Raw genomic sequence first — 22,703 nt, forward strand, 5'->3', positions numbered from 1 at the left:
CTACAAAAGTTCCAACATTTTATAGTGACATTTAACAATTAAAAATTACTCTTTTAAAACATCAGATGACATTTGAATTGCCACATGATTTGATACTCATCACATATTTTTAAAATTTAAGAACAATAATCTCAATCAAAATTCAAACAGGTCCTAAAATGTATGTAGAAATGCAAAGAGTCAAGAACAGTCAAGACTGTTTGAAGAACAAGAAAATGACAGACCTTGTTCAACCAGATAGCAAGGCCTGTAGAGTGATAGAGATTAGAATACTATCATATTCACCAAGGGCTAACCAAGTCGACAAATGGAATAGAGTGAGAAGCTGGAGATCCCTGCAGAGAGGGACATTTGATTTGAAATAGGTAGCATGGCCGATCAATGGGTAAAGGGTGATCTTTTCAGTTAATGAGGGAAAAGTGAACTCCTCTGACACCATAAATAAAAATCAGTTCTAGGTAAATTATAAACCAAAATATAAAAAGTTAATCGTTAAAGGTTTCAGAAGGTAATAAGCACACAAAAAAGTATTAAAGAAATGATGAATAAATTTGGATACATTAAAACAAAAATTTGTATTCACCAAAAATACCACTGAAGAATGAAAAGCCATAGAAAGGGAGAAAATATTTTCAGCATATGTCGTTATATGACTGCAATAAAAGATTTGAACTCAATATTTGAAGAAAAATCAAAAGACAGAGAACCTGGAGAACCTGATGAAACAGGTTTCTCTGTATAGGCATTATCGACATTCAGGATACTTCTTTGTTGTGGTGGTGGGGAGGTGGTGTTGGCAGTGGGGGTGGGGACTATCCTATGCATTATAGGATGTTTAGCAGCATTTTTGGTTCTTACCCTTGGGATGCCAATATCATCTTCCTAATCGTGACAACAAAAAATACACCCAGCCATTGCCAAATGTTCCCTAGGGGAAGGAGTAAAATCATCTCTGGTTGTGAACCACTCAATGAGCAGAAAGCATAAACAAGATTTTGAAAAGGAAATCCAAATGTCAACCAACAAATGAAAATTTGATCAATGTATTAGTAATCAAGGAAATGCAAAAGGAAATCACTTTGAGATATCAAGCACACCCATTATTTTGGCAAAAATTTTAAAATCTACCTACTGTTAGTAAAACAAAGGGTGTTGGGAATTCTTGGGCACTGTAGTTAGTTTAAACTGAAACAAGCACTTTGGGAAACAGCCTAGCCTGATCTCATCAAGAAAAAGTTACACATAATTCAGGCCAAGCAACTCCATTTTTTTGAAGCATATATCCTAGGAAAATTCATTCTCGTGTGCACCTGGATACATGTAAAAGAATGTTCACAGCAACATTTTTTGGTAATGTCCAAAGGCTAGAAATAACCTAAATGTTCAATAATAGTGTGATATATAAATAAATTGTGGTACATTCATTCAATGGACACTATACAGTATTGAAAATGAATGAATAAAAGAAATATGCAAGCAAGGATGCATTTCAGTTAAAATACTGAGTGACGGAAGACAGAAAAAGAACACATACACTTGATTCCATTTATAAAATGTTCAAAAATGAGCATAATTAAGCTTTATTTTTAGAGATGCATACCTAGTAGTGAAATTATAAGAAAAACCACAAAATGAGTATTAGAAATCAGGATGAAGATACCTATTGTGGATAATGGAGAAGGAAAGTGATATAAAGTGCCGAAGACAGAGAGGGGCTGTTATTTCTTGACTTAAGTGTTGGCTTTGTGATGTTTATTACATTGCATATTTTATGATTGTGCACTCTTCCGTATATGTGTTATATTTGACAGTTTTCAAAAGGTAATAAAGACTTTAAACATTTCTTTAAAAATAAATCTTTTCTTTTCCTAAAACTATTATTTTCATTTTTCTCCTTCACATTCTTTTAAAGATTTTGTCCATTCATTGGAGAGAGAGAGCACACAAGCGCATAAACAGTGGGAGGGGCAGAGGGAGAAGGAGAAGCAGACTCTCCACTGAGCAGGGAGTCTGATGTGGGGCTGCATTCCAAGACCCCAAAATCATGACCTGAGCCAAAGTCAGATGCTTAACCAACTGAGCCACCCAGGCACCCCTCTTCCTTCACATTTTTATCCTAAGCTAATATTTTTGTGCTTGAGTTTATTGATCACCTGTCAAATTTAAGTATAATAAAAATGTATATATAAGTTGAAATTAAATTTTTGTGTTTTTTTCTATGACAGTAAGTCTCCACAGTATGGAATCTCATTGTCATTAACACATTTTTAAAACACATTTTCTTAGGGTTGTTGTTATTACAATTATTATTAATACATAATTTATTAAAACAACATAATTACAATGCACTTTGATAAATAATTGCTGCACATAAAAGTGAACTTTTATTGGAAAAGTATCTATTAATGAGCTGATGATCAAAATTCTTCTCATCTGTTTATGAAATAGAAAGGCATACAGTTAGAAGTAATATCCAGAACTAGCATATTATTGTAATTTTACTAAGAGTGTTAGGAGATAGTTAATATTTTATAAGCTGAAATAAAGTGAGGCCTGATTTTAATAAGAACATTTCACAATATTATTTGATAAAATAGGTTTTAGTTACCTGGTGGAATAACACTCAGTTGGAAGAAAATCATTTCAAAATATTTTTATCCATGGGTTTTAGCTAAGATATCATGAGTAATTTGGCAGTCCTGTAAATAATTTACTCTTGAATTAAAAAAATTGTGATTGTAAGTTAACTTTCAAAAATGTGTCAAAAGGAGTTTCACAGATCTGCTCCTCAGTGAAGCAACAATAGTTGATGAAAATTATATATTAAACAAAAAGTAAAGTGTCTGGAAATTGTCCTAAGGGCATACAGCAAGTATTTATTCAAGAAAATCTATTAGGGGCACCTGGGTGGCTCAGTTGGTTAGCATCCAACTCTGGATTTCTGCTCAGGTCATGATCCCTGGGTCGTGATGCTGAGCCCCACATTGGCTCTGAGCTATGGGTGGAGCCTACTTAAGATTTTTTTCTCTCCCTCTCCTTTTGCCCCACCCCCTGGACTTGTGCTTGCCTGCTTTCTCTCTCATGCTAAGAAAGAAAGAAAGAAAGAAAGAAAGAAAGAAAGAAAGAAAGAAAGAAAATAAAAGAAACAAAGGAAAATCCATTTAATATCAGTAAGAACAGCAAGTCTTTGGTATTTGAGTCACCACCTACTCCTCTCCCACCCCCCAGTTCAGTGTGGCAGAAGTTCTACTCTATGTGGGTTCAGCCAAGAACACAGGTTGCAGTCTACCTCCAGCTCCCTGATGAGGACTATGGTATCTTCCTGGGAGGAGCAGGTTGCTAACGTTTCTCATACTCCCTCACAGCTTCATGTTGAAAGAGCTCTATTTTTAAGGCAAGAGAGGCTAAGAGTTCTGGGTCTTCTATCCGGCCCTACTCATAGGGCAGAAGTTCTATTACAGAGGTAGCAGGCAGAGAACAAGCCCCCAATTGCCCAATTGTCAGAAGGGGTAAACCATAAATATCAGAGGCTACCACCCCTGCTCAGTGCCTGCTTATAAAGCAGGGGTGTCACTCCAAGAGAAGTGAGAGACTGTCCCTGTTCCCAGTAGGGGCATTGAGGTTTTGCTCAAGCAGGAGAAATAAGCTGTAAGAGCAGAGAACTCTGAAGCTCTCCAAAAGAGAACTGAATTTATCTGGAACAGAACAGAGTATGGGGAAGTTTATTATGGCATTCTGGAAAACAACGGAGAATTTGCGGGTAAGCAATGAGGAAGAGACTGGTAGCTCTATGAGAGCAACAGGCTAGACTGTAAACCAGATAAGAGTTGACCAAAGACAACCGAGGGAAGAGTTAAGAAGAGCTCTCCTGAGATTGGAACAAACTTGAAAGACTGGCCTCAGAGACTACCTCTGCAAAGGATCAGAACTTAACTGAATCAAATGGTGAAGCAGTTTATGCCCCAGTGCACTGATGGAAACAGTAGAGCAATCAACCACCAAGTAATGGAGTCTGACAGCTAGGAGTGAAACCAACAGAGTAGATAGCTTAACAGAGAAACCAGGGAAAGAGACAGAGGGAGTCCTGGTCAAACCATTGTCATCGCTGGATGACTGTGGATTTATCAAGGCTGCATCCTCTGAGGAGTGACATCAGGGGCTGTACACTGTGGGAGGAAATAGATTTTGTTAAAATAGTTCAACCAAGTCATTGAAATATTAAAAATCAAAGAACAAATTCTGGGGCTGGGGGTAAGAAATCAAGATTCAGAGTTGCTACAATACATTGTCCAAACTGCCCAGTTAAAAAAAAAAACAAAAACAAAAACTGGATGGGAATTTATGAGACATGTAAAGAAGCAAGAAAGTGTAACCCATACACAAGAAATAAATGTAGTCAACAAAATGCCTTGAGAGGGCTCGGAGGTTAGAGTTAGCAAACATATTATAATGTGTTCAAAGACCTACAGAAAACCATGCTTAAGGATATTAAGGTAGGTATAATGACAATGTCTCAATAAATAGAGAATATCAGTAAATAGATATAAACTATGAAAAGAACTGAATATTATAATAACTGAATAAAAACAAATATTTAGAGGGCTCAACAGATTTGAGCTGACAGAAGAAAGAATCAGCAAACTTAAAGATAGATCAACAGAGATTATACAGTCTGAAAAAGAGAGAGAGAGAGAGAGAGAACAGAAATAATGGCTGAAAACTCCCCAAATTTGATGAGAAATATTAATCTACATATTCAAGAAACTCAACAAATTCTAAGTAAAATAAGCCCAAGGATATCTGCATCCAGACACATCATAGTTAAAGAGTTAAATGCCAAAAACAAAAGCAAATTATGGAAAATAACAAAATAAACATGATTTGTCCCATATAAAGGAACCTCAGTAAGATTAACAGTGGATTTTTCAGACACATGGTAATCCAGAAGGCAGTAGGACATACTCAAAGTACTGAAAGAAAAAAAATATACATTTGCATATGTATATAATTATATTTTTGAGCCTATAACACTTAGAAATGTAATATATTTGGCAATAAGAGCATAGGAGGCAGGTGGGAGCAAACCTACATTATGATAAGGAAATGATACCAGGTGGTGACTCAAATCCATAGGAATAAATGAATAGAATCAGAAATGATAAATAAGAAGATTAATATAACAAACCCTATTGATACATATTTTCTCTTCCATGTCTCAGCTCCTTTAAAAAATAAAAAATTAAATAAAGTAATAAAACAATGTATTTTGGGGTTTGTAACACATATAGATATGATATAAAAACAATAACACAAATTAGGAGGGGGTGGAAGAAGGAATAGAGCTATATAGGAATAACCTTATTATCTCTAGCTGGAATTAAATAGTCTAAATCTGAAGTATATTTTGAAATTTAGGAACTATATGGTAAACCCTAGACCAACTCCCAAGAAGATACCTTTAAAAATATGGAAAAATCATAAAAATAATTAAAATGTTACACTAAAAAATATCTACTCACTACAAAAGAAAGCAGTAGAGGAAAAGAGGAACAAAAAAGAAAACAGGAAGTAAAATGACAGATAAAAATCCAACTGCATCAATAACATTGAATATGATTAGATTAAAATACAATAAAAAGGCAGACACTGCCAGATTAAAAATAAGGATTTAACTATATGTTATCTACAGGAGACACACTTTAGATTTAAATACACAAATAAGTTGAAAGTAAAAGGATGAAAAAAGATATACAATGGAAATAATTAAAAACAACAAGGAAATAGAAGACTTAAACAACTATAAAACAACATGATCAAACAGACATCTATAGAATATTCCTTGCAACAATAGCAGAATATACTTATTTCTCAAGTGCAAATGGAACAGTCTCCAGGATAAACTATATATTAGGCCATAAAACAAACTTTAATAAATTTGGAAGTATAGAAACTTAAAAATGGAAAGAACAGCTCATGTTCATAGATGTTATCATAGTAATACTCCCCAAATTGATCTATAGATTCAATATCATCCTTTTCAAAATCCCAACTGACTTATTTGAAGAAATTGATAATCTGATTCTAAAATATATATGGAAATTCAAAGGACCCAAAATAGTAAAAACAATCTTGAAAATGAAGAACAAAGCTATAAAACTCAACTTACTAACTTCAAAATATAGAAATTACTACAAAGCTACAGTAATCAAGACCAACTGATACTGGTATAAAAACAGATATGAAGATCAATGGGATAGAATTGAGAGACCAGAAACAAACCTTTACATCAGTCAACTTAGGGTCAATTGATTTTTGACAAGGATACATAGATCATTCAATGGGGAGAAGGATAGTATTTTCAACTAATGGTGTTGGGGCAACTGGATAGCCACATAAAGTTATTTTTGTACTACTTCCTTACACCCTACACAAACAAATTAACTCAAAATGGGCCAAAGTCCTAAGGAACTAACAGTATAAAACTCTTATAAGAAATCTTATGTCAAAGCCAAAGCCTTCTTAGAGATACCAGATGGACAAACAACCAAATTAGAAACGAATTTGATTTTATCAAAATTAGAAACTTTTGTGTTTCAAAGAATCATGAAGAAAGTGATAAGACACCCCATAGAATCGGATAAAATACTTGCAAATCATATATCTGATAAGGGGCGTGTATCCAGGATATATAAAGAACTCTTAAAATTCAATAATATAAAGACAATCCTATGAAAAAAAATGGACAAAGAATCTGAAGACGTTTCTCAGAGATTTACAAATAGCCAATAAACTCATGAAAAGATACTCATCATGCATCATTAACCATCAGATACATGTAAATCAAAACCACAATGAGCAACCACTTCACACCCACCAGGATGGTTTAATCAAAGATTAGTAACAAATGTTAACAAAGATGTGGAGAATTTGGAATCTTCATACATTGCAGATAGGCATGAAAAATGGTACAATTGCTTTGGAAAACATTCTGGCAGTTCTTCAAAATGTTAAACAGAATCAGCATGTTTCCCAGCTGTTCCACTTCTAGGTATATACCCAAGAGATGTGAAAACATATGTCCACATGAAAACTTGTATGCAAATGTTCATACCTACATTATAACAGCCAAAAAAGCAGATATAATCCAAGTGTCCATCCTCTGATGAGTGGATAAATTGTGATATATCTGTACAATGGAATATTATTTTGATAAAAAAAGGAATACAGTATTGTTACAGGTGACAGCATGGCTAAAGCTTGAAAACCCTATGGTAAGTGGAAGACGACATGTACAAAAGACCACACACATATTGTATGATTCCACTTATATGAAGTATCTAGAATAGGCAAATCCATAGAAACAAAGCATATTAGTGATTGTGTAGGGCTGGGGAGTTTGGAAGACATGAGGAGTAACTGCTAATGGGGAATGGGTTTCTTCTTTGGAGTGATCATATATCCTAAAATTGATTATGGCAACAGTTGTACAACTCTGCGAAAATATTAAAAACTACTGAATTATATATTCATATGGATAAATTTTACGGTGTATGAATTACATCTCAATGAAACTTCGAAAAATTTGACTCTAAAATTACTCTCTTTAATGTTCAGTGAAGTTTTTCTTTGCAATTAATGACAAGTCTTGGGAATATATATTGAGAATAGCTAAAAAGCTTTATTTAAAGCCATGTTTTTTCTTTAGAGTTTTTGCTAGCGCTCTTCTTCCACTGATGTCAAGAGACTTTCCCCTTGAGGGTTATATATTCCTTAATAGTAGTCCAAAAAAGGAAGAAGGAAATTTTTCAACAAAAATTCTTAAGTATACCATACTCTACTATGCATTTGAACGCATGGACCCCAATAGCACTTTTTCTACTACCTTGTGTATTCTTTTTCTGTTTCTGCTGTAACAAATTACCAGCAACCAAGTGGCTTCAACAACTCATTTGTTATCTTGTCATTCTGTAGTTGAGAAACCATGCAGACCTCCCTGGATTAAAATTAAGTTGTCTCCAAGGCAGCATTTCTTCTGAAGACTCGGGGAGACAATCTGTTCCCTTGCCTTCTCCAGTTTCTAGAGGCTTTCTATATTCCATGGTTCATGTCCTCCTTCCTCCATCTTCAACATCAGCAATGAAAGTCAAGTCCTCCTGACATTGCATCATTTGACATAGCGTGCATTATCACATCTCTTTCCTGGCTCCTTCCTCTGCATCTCTCTTCCATTTGTAAACACCCTCTGATTACCTTGGGCCCGCCTGAATAATTCAGAACAAACAATCTGCCAATTTTAAGGTCAGGTGATTATATCTTATTTCCACCTGCAGCCTTAATTCTGGGGATTAGGACATGGACTTCCTTAGGGGGCCATTATTCTGCTTACCACATCATGATTTTCTCCTGGTAGAAATGTGTATAAAATAAAGTAGTGGAGAAAGCCATATGGGTTTGAGGTAGTTTGGTTAATCAATAAAGGAGGATTTCTCTTTTGGCCAGTGTGCTATAGTAAATTCTGGCATGAGTGAAGGGTAGGCCTTCATCTTATAAAGTGGAGAGAAGGCTATTGTGAACTCAAGCCTGTTCTTAGGCTAACCAATTTTAGGGGAAAAATAAATGTGGAAATTGAGGATCTGGAATAGGATTCATTGGTTTCAAATTATTGGGATGGCACACCTATCTAAAGATTTCCCATAACCCAGGACCCTAGTTAGATGATCATTCATTTGGGGCAGTGGTTTCCAAATGGCGCTGATTTCATAATTACCCGAGACTTTAAAAAAAATGGAACTAGATTTTCAGGCTTTAATCTAGACCTGCTAAATCAGAAGATCAGAAAGTAGAGACCCAAAAGATGTTTTGAATTTCTTTTTTTCTTTCTTTCTTTTTCTTTCTTTCTTTCTTTCTTTCTTTCTTTCTTTCTTTCTTTCTTTCTTTCTTTATTTCTTTTTTTTTTAAGATTTTATTTATTTGAGAAAGAGAGAGAGCACGAGGGTGGGGATAGGGGCAGAGAAAGAGGGAGAATCAGGCTTCCTGCTGAGCAGGGAGCTCCACAACGGGCTTGATCCCAGGACTCCCAGGATCATGACCTGAGCTGGAGGCAGACACTTAACTTATTGAGCCACCCAAGTGCCCCTGTTTTGAATAATTTCTTTAGTTGATTCTGATAATTAGCCAAATTTGATAACTACTCATTTAGAAAACAAAGGGGATTGAATTAGTGATAATAGAAGATTCATGTATTCACCAACTTTTTTCTATTAATTGCTTGTTAGTTTTGAAAGTTAAAGGACATTTAAATGTGATCTAGAACTTTGGACAGTCTGACCAATGTGCAGCCAATAGAGAAATCTGAAAGTATCATTCTTTCTCACTTCCAAGAAATCATGCAGCCACAGAAAACTAGAACCGTTGGGTTTTTTCCTCTTTTGGCATATCTACTCTGCCATTATAAACTATGCCTTATTTGAATTTGTCTTTGTTAATTTGTTGTAAAGTGATTAATTTATTCTTATTCCATAGATACAATCAATGTAAGAATACAGTAATACCTATGGTCACTTTGAATTTATACCAAAATTGTGATGTGCCAAGTCATGGTTATAATTCCTATCTAAAATCTATGAATTTGCATATTTTCTGCACCTTACAGGCAAAATGTTGATATTTTTTGTTAATTTAATAACATTTCCAGAAATAAGAAGAGACACCTTTTAATAAAATATACAGTAAATTAGGAGGACACTGTTGATCATGGAACATGCACATAATATATATCTTAAAAAGACTGAAATTTTGCATTTCCTCTGTAGATATCACACCACAGAAAGAAACTCAGGAAGGAATTCCACCCCCGACACAGAGTCAGGAACCCCTGAAGCCTCAGGAGAATATATCACGACCCATTCACCATCCTTTAGTTTTAAAAACTAACTTTGAGGAAGAAGAGGAGGAAAGAGATGAACAAAATGGTTAGTAAGGCTTTTCTCAGATTTACAATGCACATTCAAAAACCCTACCATGTTGTTTTTTTTTTTACATATTTTTTAACTGTGAGGGGTTTATAAAGTAATGTATTAGGCAGATTTTGGTAAGAAAATAGCTTGAATTTTATAAAGTATATTCAATTCATTATGTTCTAATTTGTTCTATGTCTATACATAGCTTATGATCATTTGGCTTGGAGGGTTTTTGTTGTATGATGGCTGGGAGATAGATCTCATTTAAATATGTACAGTTGCTTAAACTGATTTTTCTAATACGTGAAAAATAGCAATTCGAGACATTTACCAGTATGCAAATTATTGATTTTAAAAATTAAAAAGAAAAACATCCATGAGAACATTGGGATTTTTCATTCTGATTTATATAGTTTCATATTATTCGATTTTGGACAATTTAATTAAAAATATATATCCTATAGATGCTTCTAGTTTATGGACAAAGACTCCTGAAGAAATTGAAGAAAAAAGAGCCATAAAGGAGATGTGTTATAAATCTGGTAAGAAATCAAACATTTGTGGTTTTTCTAATGCTCGATGTGACAAATATACTAACCTCTACTTTTCTAATGGGAGATTAGGTGAATACTACAGATTCCATACTCCTCCGGACATTTCATCATCAAAAAGCATAGCCTCTACAGCAGACAAAGAGTTAGAAAAGCCTTTGGAAAATGGCAGCGAATTGCAAGAAGGTAAGGAAGGAAAAGGCAGCATTTCAAGGTGATATATAAGAGATACTTGGTGTGATAGGCTGTGAATTATTTAGTAAGATGTACACTAGAGTTACGTGATAAATAATACATCAGAATTGAGGGTGTGGAGGAAGTGCTTTTATCAGATGACCTATATTTAATATGAAAACCTGTTATTAGTGTAATTATGCTTTCCCAGCGGAGCTACAGAATGAATAGGCTTCGTAAGCGCATGGCGGCACTACTCCCCCGATGCAGTAATTCTGTAAATAACTGGCTTTTACCATTTATTTTTCGTTGGAAATAAACTTCCCTGTGAATGAGGTGCATATTTTTTTCTCTGTGAATAGAAAGGACAACCTAGCCCCAGAAGGACAAAAGGGAGATCACAGAATGACGTTAGTCATTCAACAAGGATACATTTGTTCATTGAATGAGTGCCTATGTGTACCAGGCAATTTCAGAAGTCACGCATGTGGATTATTCCAAGGCTGGGGCTTTCATTGGTCTTATGTTTTGGTGAATCTTACTTTAATGTTGGTAAACATTTTGCCCTTGAAGGCAAGATAAGAACATTTTCTGGATATAAAACCAGAAACTCAGAGAAAATCCATGGATGCCATGAGTTTATATAGTTGTCTTGCCACTAGAATGAGCTGAAAAGTTTTGCTGCAGTAGGAGATTTGAATTCTTTCCTCTCCCTAAAAATAAAAAATGGTAGTTGGGAAAATGTCCCAACATCAAGATGAGGGTAGGATAAAGTAGAGGATCAAAAGTAGAATGCTTGCCAACGTGGCAAACTATTTAAACATATGGCGGTAGGTGGCAGCAACATACCATTAGATGTTAGAATGATTGGCGAGACAGCTGACAGGTGGGCACCCCATCTAGAGAAGGGCACATTGCCCGCATTTCCTAGACAAGGAAAAAAGAAAACAAATAAAACAAGCTAGCAATGAATATAAAAAGGGTAGATTAGAAAGATAATGACATGTACTTTCACTTTATATTATGGTTTTAAAAGCCTTTTATTTTTAAATAATTTCAGTTATTCATGAATAGCCTTCACCAGATTTCCCAAATGTTATATTCTACACATTTAATTTTTCACTTTCTTTCTCTAAATATACATATTGTGATTTTTTTTCTAAACTGTTTGTGCAAGAGTAAGTTGCAGATATGCTGCCCCTACATAATTCTTACTTAACTTTGGTATAAATATCAAAATCAGGAAATTACCACTGATACCATATTATTTACAGAATTTTTAAAAACAAATTTCACCAGCTGTACCATCAATGTCCTTTATAGCCAAATGAACTTTTTTCCTGATTTAGAATCCAATCTAGAATCATATGGTGCATTAGATTACCATAACTCTCTTATTCTGCTTTTAATAGCTTATTTTAGAAGAAAATTATCTAGAGATGTATAAGAAAAACACTAAGAATTATTTAATTATCACCGTATAACTACCATTTGTCAGTGGTAGACTCTAATACTTTTCATTCAATTTGTTCCTGATAAGGAAATATAATCAAAAGAAATATTACAAAATTCATTATATGAAGAACACATCAAATAGTTAAATATATTATACATACATAATAATGTTAGATTGTTTAAATTTTTAAATTGCCATTTAATAAATAATCCACATAGGAAAATAAACTTGTTATTTTCTTGATAATTATAAAATTTGCTTAAAATTTCTATATTTATAAATTTATTGTTCATCATACCACTATGCAAACAATACTTGCATTAACTTTTAGACTTTTTACTATCATCATGAATTCTATAGACTTATGTAAGCACCTAATGGCTCCTGGGGTGATTTTTTTCTTTTTCCTTTTCTAATTTTTCCTTAATTTTGTAGGGGATGGCCTTACAGTTCCAACAAAATTTAGCCTATTTGAAAGGCAAGGTGAGATAAAAGCATCATTGGATAGGAAACCAAGGACTGACATTGCTGCTTTTGAAAATGGAGGTGAGTTAAGTTATTCCTGGTTGATTCTGAATATATCACCATATAATAAATGAGTCTGAATTTCCTCTCTCATAACAAATTTTGTTTTTTCAAAATCTTTTTGATATTTTTATTGTTGGCTTTGGGTAAGGAACTTGAGGCCTGGAAATGTATATAATCAGTTGCCATAGATGAATCCCTATAGGAGAATGTCTGACACATTATGTGTACTCTGTGAATATTTGTAGAATAAATGATTTTATGTTCAAACAATTGAATGACTGGGTGAATGGAGACATGTTTATAGAATTTACAGATGACTGGAAGTTAATATGCTGGATCAAGGAGCCAAATTTAATAAGGTAAACTGAAACTGTGATACACATAAAGTCTTGCATTTAAGTTCAAGACCTTAATGGTAGATTTTCGTCAAGGTGGGAAAGACTTGACATGATATAGATTGTGAAGAAAAAAATAAGTGTTTTGTTGGCCACAAGGTTTAAAAATGATTCAGTAATGGGTGTCAGGTACCAAATAGCTCAGGTAAACACATATTGAATTATTAGGAGTAGTATAGGAAGATAATTAAATGTGGTAAGCCATTTAAAGTATTCGGTAGAGTGTCGGACACATAGAAAAATGCTCTATAAATATGAATTATTATTAAACTAGTTCCACTGATTTCTGTAATGGTAGTCCACATGTGTGTCATTTAAAAGGTTACTTGAAACAAATATTTTATGTTATGAAAGGGTAACTTGTATGGTGAAGAATCTGGAAATTAAGTATATAAGTAATATTTAAAGCAATTATGGATACTTATCTTGGAAAATAGAAGACCTTTAAGGAGCATAAAAATTGCTCTCATATCTCTGAACATGTTATATTGAAGATAAATTATATTTACTCTGAGTAACTCTAAAGGATGGTAAAGGGTAGAAGTAAAGATTTATATATGTTAAAGGAAATTTAACTGTGTTGACTATGTGAATTTTTTTGCAATTATCTCGATGTAAGTGTACATACTATATATTCATATACATACATATACAAGTATTAATCTAAAGATATGTGATATGTGTAGAGATGTGGGTGATTATCACTGAGAAGTGTTTAAATAAAACTGGGAAAAAGGTGTACTGTAGAAAAGGATAATTTTGTGTTGGAAGATAGTTTTGTACAACTTTCTACCACCATGGCCACTGACCACAAGGTATTGTCATAGGAGGTGACTGTTATGTTCCACAGAGGATCATATTTCTTGGAGTAGATGAAAATGAAGCTTTAACAGAAGAGAAGGAAATCACCATGTCAAAATGTTCAAATAGTAAAGGTAAATGAACCACCCTATAATTTTAATCCATTCATAATTTGGATAGATAGGTTAAATACAAAACTTGACACTTGTAGAAACCAATAGAAGAGGTGAGGTAATAAATAAAAATACACATTAAATACAGTGAATAGGAGTCAAAAACTCTTAAGGTTTCAGGCCTGGTCTGTTCCTCATTGTTTGACCATGAGACCATCTCTCTTAGCTTCCGTTTCCTTATCTAAAATATTGGCCTGTTGAACTACATAATTTCTAGGAGTCTTGATAGCTCTACTGTTACTGGTTCCGTTAAATAGTAAAACCAAGTCCTCCTTAGTTTCTTTTTCCAACTTCAAATACTCAGTGTGATTGAATTTTCTTAGAAAGCTTTGTTTGTGAACACTGTGAAAAGTATTAATCTCACGATGATGTCTATGATCTCCCCATTTTATAATTATTATTAGTCTGTGAATAATCAAGAGATATGATAATAAAATCCATCCTTTATAGTTCTATATTCCCGTTATACCAGGCTTAGAATCCCCCAGCTGGTACCTCTCTGCTAGGCAACTCTCTCAGTCACAAACTAAAGGTATAGCTGTCCTGTAATTAGAGGGCTTAATGTATTCTCCATCCAAATACTAACTAACTTCATCTACTGTTTTCCCCACCATTAAATAAATGTTCTCAAGAATAGGTTAAGGCACTTATGATCAATGGGAAATGACATGTAAGTCTCTTTTCATCTCTCTCAGAGATGGAAACATTTTGCCCAATCAAAAATACAAAAACCCCAAACCAAAAAAATTCTAACTATACTAATAGCATTTGCTACAATTCACATTTGGCTGTTTAAGTTTAAACTAAAATGAAATAAAACTAAAAAAATTAATCTCTTCAGTTGCAATAGCCATGTTTCAAGTGCTCAGTATCCACATGTGACTAGTGGCTATCATTTTGTACAGTACAAACTGAGACTATTTCCATCACTGTATATAGCTCTGTTGGGCAGTCCTGCTCCAAAGCATAGAACACACAAAAGTTTTTAATTTAACTTATTTCTCGAACATTAATTTAAATAATCATATTTGATTTAAAATTAATAAACTTCTGATTCTTTTATATGAATGTATTAAAAATATTGCCACAAATACATAATTTATATATTGAAGATATGTCTGTATATTGGATTTTTAATATTTTGTTAGTGGCAAACTTTGGGGACTCATTGCCATAGTGATTAGGGAATTTCAGTGATGAATTATAAAAATTAATATATGTATATATATTTTTTAAAGGTATGCCCATCATATAATGTTTGAAAAGTGAAATACCAACTGAAAGCTTCTTTTACTAATATTGACATTTTATTTTCTTAATTTGCTTTAAAAGATAACAAGGACAGCCCTCATCCAAAGCGTTCCCTAACTACCCGACTAGTACCTACAACGCATGTATTAAATGCTACTGAGAATATCAGTATGAAGTGCAGAGAGGACCCCTCTTCAAGTGAGACATTAGCTCTATCACTTTTTGGCCTTAGATATATTTGTCTTATCATGGATTTGTTTTGCTTATTTGAAATAGAATTTTTAAAAAGAAAGAAAAAAGGATGGTTTGAAAATTATTCAGGATTAAGAACTAAAAACAATATTCTTCTACTAACTCTGACAACGAATTGTGATGTAGGTCCTAGTAAATTATATATGTTCCCACTAGTTTAATTTAGGTATTAAAATTAATGATAATACTACCTTCTCGGAAGATTCATTAGTATAGCATTTTAAATTTAACCCATAGTGGGATACACTGACAGGTTTTTATTATGTTTTGGACTATTTTTCATGATTTGGCTTCTCCTTGCCATTCAGTATTCTGAGCTACTTCTCTTGATACAATTAAGACTCATGAATCTTCCTGTTTCCTTCCTTCCTTCCTTTCCTTTATTTCATTTCCTGAGCCCCTGTACTGTTCTTGGATCCCAGCCAGGCACCGAAGGAAACCATGATGGTTTACTGCTAAGAAACTCTGTTCAGTGACATTTGTTAAAAATAGGGTTTCCAAATCCTAGGAGTGGGGGCTTGAGAATAAGGGTGGAGTGTGATGTTTGGAGAGGAGGTGGTGAATCAGAATTCAAACTTAATGCTTAAGCTGAACTTGAGAGCTAGGGCAAAGACAGATGTATTAGTCCACTAGAGAGAGCTAATGTAATCTACGTAGTGAACTTGTTCATCTTCTCCGTGCAGCAGTGACTCGTGAATGTTCAGGATCTCACACAGAGAAACAACACAGGGAAATAACAAAGAATGCCCCTGTCTACTAAATTGTTTTAAGACTCTCTGGAGAAATGTCCCTCAGAAATTCCTAGAAAACTGGGCTTGTATATAAATTTTTCAGTGTAAAAATACGCCAGAAAAAAATGAATAATTTAGTGATCTTAGCACTTACCAACTCTGACTAGTTAGTCTTGTTTCTCCAAACTAACTACACACCCAAATTCTTAAAACTTAATAAAGTAATAGTCACTAAAAGCATTTTACATTAATCCAATTTCTTAAGAAGTAGACTTATGTTCAAAATAACATTCTAAAACTACTTAAAAATAACATAATGAGATATATAATTATATTTGGAATGTAATTTTATACACTTTTAAACAATTTACACATTCCTTTGGGGGGAAGAGCATTTTTTCCCTGAGGAATGTTACATATTGAAAGTTTTCGCATCAATTTCCTTGATAGTTTTTTTTGGGGGGGTGCTTTAAGAAATAAGTCACCCTTTGTTCTAGAAAGTAAAGTATTAGAGTAGTGCATTTATTTTTTTCTCTTGCTTGGCATATGAATGCACAGATATGTAATTATCACCTACAGTAATTTTCAGATGAAAGCATCTCTTAAAAAACTGTAAAAATTTGTATCTTCTTCAAGTGAATGATGTCCAGCCAGTGAGGAAGCCTCACTTTAAAGGTGTGAAAAAAAGAAAATGGATTTATGATGAGCCAAAGAATTTTCCTGGCCCAGGAATGCGGAGAGGTAAAGTATCTACATATTTGATATTTCTAAATTTTAATTTGAAACTAAATTAAGAAATTAAATATAAATTACTATTTCCTACCTGAAAAACAAATTACTGTTGTGCAACATGCTATTTTAGATGTCAACCCAACTCCTATAAATTTAGTTCTTTTAGCATACATTGCCTTCCATAGTGCTATCAAGCATTTAACCTGCAGTATGTTATTTCTGGGTATGATACCAGTTTGTTTTATCCTTCACTCCCTTCCCCCTTTCCTTTACAGCAGTACAGGGCCCAAATCCCAAAAATAAAATGAGTTACCATCGCAATAATAAAAACAGAAATGCTGAGAACGCATCCTATATCCATGTTCAGAGAGATGCTATCAGGACTGTCTCACTGAGTGCACCTCCCCGCAGCAGACCCACACATGGGTCCTACAATAAAGTCGATGTTAACAAGGAACCCAAATTCAACCTCTGTCCAGGTAAAGCCCTTTCCTTATGTGATTTACTCACATCCGTGGTTTGCATCCCCATGGAATTAAGTGATGGTCCAAATAATCTTCATTGCTACCCACCCCCCTCTTCTGATTCCAGGCCATCACCACACCAGGTCGTCTTAGAAAACTGGTGAGAGGATTTCTTCCATGAGCAGGAGTGCACATGGTTTAAAGGATATGTTAGAAAATGTGTTGGGTGCAGATTACTAGACATTGAACCTCCCTAGAGTTTTGTCTCACAGCACTGCACTTTGTTCCCCCTGGATAGCTTTATGTCACTACTGAGGATTGTTTTCAAATGGTTGACATTTTCTTGTTCCACTAACTGCGTTGTTCAATCATCACTTTCAGGCTAGTGCCTTGGCTTTTCCTTAAGCCTTCATGATTACTTTCTGAAAGGGTTAGTTTGGGGGTTAACTGCAATATTTTTGACAACCTCTCATCTCTCCCACCATGCACAGATTGCTTCTAAATCATTTCATCATGTAATAGGCAAAGTCATAGTATATGTCATTAAGTACAAGGCCACCAGGGAAGGAGGGAACTACGTCTTTTCTTCTTGTCTTGGATGAATTTTGCTCTTTTGAAGTTGGGTTTCAGTTCTCTCAACTTAACATGAGGCAACTTAATTCCCTCTAATTTCATGCTTGTATTTTCCTGTGTTCACAGTCTAGTTAGTGGAGTTCTGAATGTTCTTGCTTTCTGAAACATAAGTATAAATTCAATGTCTCTCTTAGGTTCTTTCTTTTATAATTTAAATAGAAGTTAGCTTTATTTAAATTGTATTTCTTCTATTTGTTTTAGAGTAAAATGATATATGGGTTTATATATAAAAACAAGGATATTCTTGGGTGAAACAGTCTTATTTATTATTATTATTATTTTACTGGGAGTGAATGGCTGTCTGGATTTGTGTTAAGGTGGTCACAGTTATGTTCACTATTGCTTTAGCGCCATTAGTGCAAATGTTAACACAGGGAAAAAAGCAAATTCTTAGTATTATTATGAACCATGCTTTGAGAATCACAGCTGCATAGTAATACTTAAAAACACAAACACAATATTGTTAGATAATAGTTCAAATATAAAGTTGTCAGAGGAAAGTAGGTATTAAAGAACCAAGTCAGTATATCAAGGCTTTGGTTTCCTGGGACAGGGTGTTCACTATGGTAGAGTATTCCCTGCCATCTTGGGAGTCATTTCATAGAAGGTAAAAGGAATTGGCAGTGCCTTCTAGGTCTTTTCTTCTTTTTCTTTCTTCTATAAGTATTAGCAGAATTGTATGGTGTAAAGCAAAGCAATGAAATATTTTGATCACATCCAGACACGATACTCTCCCGTAGGTTAACCTCATGGGAGAGAGCCTTATTTGAAGAATTGGGCAGCCAATTAAGAGGTGCATAACCATGTCCACTGATAACATAAATGGTCTTTTTTTAAAAAAAGATTTTATTTATTTATTTGAAACACAGAGAGAGCCTGAGCCAGGGGAGGGGCCAGAGGGAGAGGAAGACAAGCAGACTCCCCGCTAAGGGGAGAGCTTGACGTGGGCCCCCATCACAGGACCCTGAAATCATCACCTGAGCTCAAGGCAGATGCTTAACCGACTGAGCCACCCAGGTGCCCCATCATAAATGGTCTTAATAAACTCACTTGAGTCCCTGATGCCTTACCTTTGAAACGCTAAAATAAATTACTTAGGAATAGCTTCACTTCTGAGATATTTATAACTTTGAGACACTCATGGAATATGATTCTGAAGTTATAAAATATTTAATTCCTCTCTCTTTTTTTTTCTCAGATAAATATATGTCAACATCATATAATGGTTCAGCCTGGCGAAAAAGAATTCCTTTTTCAAAAACATATTCAAAAACTGAAAAGATATATACAGGTAAATATTTACTAGTAATTTTAATGTACCATTCTAAAAATAAATGACAAGGTTTTAAGTTTCAACGTCAGGAAACATATTTTAGAAAAATTTAGAGCATTCTCATGATATTTATGAACACAATTAACTTGGAATTTAGTAGATATCTTGTCTTCTAGTAATTTAATTTTACTTTGTTTTATTGTGTTTTCCTTTGCCTATTTTTATGTTATCAGAAATATTTTGATATACTTCTTAGATACAAGCTTAGCAGTTGCAACAATTATGTGTTAAAATTCATTCTTTGTTGAACTACAAAACAAATAATAAAACCATATTTTGACACAAAATATTAAAGCCCTACTATATCCACCATGGACAAATATTGGCTGGTGCAGACTAACAGGACACCTAAGATAAAGTTTCCAGGGCAGGAGGTTCTGAGTGATTACGGTGTCCCCCTTTTTGTTCTCTGTTCTCTGGAAGAGTATGGGAATCCTGGGAACCTCCCTAGGGTAGAGGTTTGAAGCAGACCTGACCTCAGGTGGTTCTTTTGCTAAGAAGCTTAATGAGCCTATCCTGGGGCTGGCACAGTAGATTTGGAAAACCACACAGGATAAAATGGTTTCAGTTACTCCAGAAAAAGGAATCTTTCAGAAAAAGTTCTTAATAGGGAGTTCCTACTTATATCTTTACCCTAGAACTTTCAGAATCATCTGAAATCCATAAACTTTTATACAAGAGCTTTCCAGAGTGAACCCAAAGACATCCGGATTAGAAACTGTCCATTTTCCCAAAAGAAAAACCAAAACAGCTGAGATCGTCAGTCGTATTTCTCAAAACTCTTGACTTTTAACTGTGAAGTCAGTTGCTTTTCTTTTTTTTCCCCATTTCTTCCCAAATCATACTATACTCTAAGAAAACTGTTGCTGTGCTATTTCATTGACTATATTTTCTCTTAGCTTTCTGTGGGTTTTCACATGTGATTGCACTTAATTTTGGGGGGAAGGAGATGAAAAGTTGGTAGAAATCCTGGATAAAACTACAAATTGTTGAGCCACATCGTTTTCTCCCGTGCTTTCCCTGTGGGTGTGATATTATTTGGAGTATTTAAGGATGCACTCCTCACCCCTGCCCATCTCCAGGTAACTGCTCTTGTATCTCAGCAGCCTTCTCCTTTCTCAGGCCGGGTAGTTAAACATGAATTACAGAAGGATTTGGGGGATGAAGGGGTCACTTCAGAGCATGAAACATGTACCATCCATGTATGGCACAGAAAGGGAATGTGACAGGTGATGTGAGCTTATAAAAGCACTTTTTTGTTCAATCTGTAGAGCAGAGAGGAGGGCATGGAGAGGCAGCAAGAGACCAGATACAGTGTGGGACTACTTACTTCATACCAGTCCCCTTCTGCTCTTCTCTTATCACCTCCAGCTATGCCAGGGCCCAGAGGTAGGAAGTCAGTGATGGCTTTCCCTTTGAAGTGTATAATACTCTGAGCATAAGGAGGATCTGCACTGCACTTCCCAGACACAGCCAGGGGAGAAAAGCTTTGGAGAGAATTTCTCAATGCCATGTCTTGGTGGGAGTGGGGGGAACAAGCCATGTCTAACATTGAGAGAGGGCTGGAGACAGCATCTTGGAATTCCCAAGCCCCAAGTTTGCTTGGGAGGGCACTGCATACTCTCGTGAGTTTCAAGTGAGAGTGAGTTCCTGGGAGAGGACCTGCAGGTCTACAAAAAGTCTCCTGGCTGGGGCTGAAAGCATAGCATCAGAAAGTTGGCCTTTGTGGTTGGGTCCTATTGAAGGGAGGCTCAACTAGAATCTCTAAAGCTTGCTCTGCCAGGAAGCCTCATATAACCCAATCGTCCACTTGTTACTTGTGACTTGGAGTATTATCTGAGTGCAACACCTCCTGGGAGTTTGTTAGAAATGTGGAATCTCCATAGCACACCTACTGAATTAAAATCTGCATATTAACAAGTCCCCCCAGGTGATTAAGATGCACATTAAAGTTTGAGAAACCTTAGGCTATGTTGTCTGGGCCACCATTCACCAGCCTTGGACCCAGGCCTTGTGAAGACCAATGATTGTTGAGATAATACTCTCTTTCTAGCCATCACAAAGCAGCAACCGTTCTCCCCTGTTCCAACCCTAAAAATTAGGTTAAGCAGCAGGGAGGTGGGAGAGGGAGGGGAAAAAATCCCGAGAAAGAATTTCAAATCCGAATGTGGTTGCAATACAAAGGTAAAGTAATAGAAATCACTGAATTGGACTAATTTATGTGCAAAGGACTAGATAAGTTTTCTACCTCAGGCAGAATGGGGACTTAGAGTCAAGAAACTAAATAGAATTACAAAAATCATTTTCTTATTTCCCTGGGCTTTTGACTGGGAAATTTATAACCTCTAAACTCCCACCCTGGTTTCCAATTGTTGTCATCATCAGACTAGAGAAAGATTAGCTTGTGTTTCTTCCCCCTGCACTTCCTGCTAGGGCACAGAGGAGCGATTTCAGCATTTCCCAGTGGACTGACTGCTGGAGAGAGGAGGCAGAAAGCACAAGCTGCCACTAGTCTATTCCGCTAAGGAATATCTCAGAGCCAAGGCCATAGACGTGTAAATGGGCAAGAGGAGCCTTTTGGGAAAATGACGTCCAATGCTATGAGGATAATGCAGCAGGAGAGGAAAATGTGTGGGAACCAACGAAAGGAGCTGAAGGAGATTAGAGAAGTCAGCCTTCCCTTGGGGCCACATGTCCTTTCTGATAAGGATGTAGCTGGTGTGACTGGAGGTGCCTGTCTCTGTAGGATGGAACATTCATTCTGTTCATTCTGGGTGCACCAAGGTACAGCCTTATATGCAGTATTATTTCCATCCTTTTTCAACCCTCCATCCAAATTCAAAACACAGTTAGCTTTGGAAAGAAATGGAATTAGTTTGAATAGCATTTTGAAACTATATGAATTAGAACAATGAGCTTAGGCTTCATTTTGCCTTTAGATTTATGGTAAGTAATTAGCCAAAGAAGTGCAGAACATTGGAATCTTCAAGAATGCTGAAAAAGAAAGTAATTGAAGTATTTTGTGTGTTTTATTATTAGAGCCAAGAAGAAATGGGAGCAAGTAAATCTGGAGGTTGAGAGAAGAGAAAAATGAGAAAAGAGAAAAGTGCCAGATATCATCTGATTCACAATCAAAAATGAAAATTCAAAGAATGAGATATTCAAGTACTCCATACTATATACTGGGTAGCCAAAGATGATAAAATGCAAATTCTGAAAATAAGATGCAGGAAGTACATTGTGCTCTTTCAAAACTGATAAAAATGCAAA

General features: G+C 35.1%; 1 protein-coding gene across 2 annotated transcripts in view; it reads left to right on the forward strand.

The window, feature by feature from the left end:
• Nucleotides 1-22,498, forward strand: part of ZC3H11D (zinc finger CCCH-type containing 11D) — a 34,284-nt gene extending 11,786 nt beyond the window's left edge. The window contains exons 4-13 of one of the 2 annotated variants that reach the window (XM_045779463.1): nucleotides 9,813-9,971; nucleotides 10,424-10,501; nucleotides 10,583-10,696; nucleotides 12,576-12,686; nucleotides 13,891-13,998; nucleotides 15,370-15,486; nucleotides 16,908-17,012; nucleotides 17,279-17,482; nucleotides 19,299-19,391; nucleotides 22,473-22,498. In XM_045779463.1, the coding sequence (XP_045635419.1) occupies nucleotides 9,813-9,971; nucleotides 10,424-10,501; nucleotides 10,583-10,696; nucleotides 12,576-12,686; nucleotides 13,891-13,998; nucleotides 15,370-15,486; nucleotides 16,908-17,012; nucleotides 17,279-17,482; nucleotides 19,299-19,391; nucleotides 22,473-22,498 (1,115 nt within the window). The remainder of the gene's footprint in view (nucleotides 1-9,812; nucleotides 9,972-10,423; nucleotides 10,502-10,582; nucleotides 10,697-12,575; nucleotides 12,687-13,890; nucleotides 13,999-15,369; nucleotides 15,487-16,907; nucleotides 17,013-17,278; nucleotides 17,483-19,298; nucleotides 19,392-22,472) is intronic. The other variant, XM_087869107.1, reaches the window with a different exon arrangement.
• The last annotated feature ends 205 nt before the right edge of the window (nucleotides 22,499-22,703 follow it).

Source organism: Ursus americanus, chromosome 17 (genome assembly GCF_024610735.1).
Source record: "Ursus americanus isolate L20-20 chromosome 17, mUrsAme1.1.p, whole genome shotgun sequence".
NCBI classification, from domain to species: Eukaryota; Metazoa; Chordata; class Mammalia; order Carnivora; family Ursidae; genus Ursus; species Ursus americanus.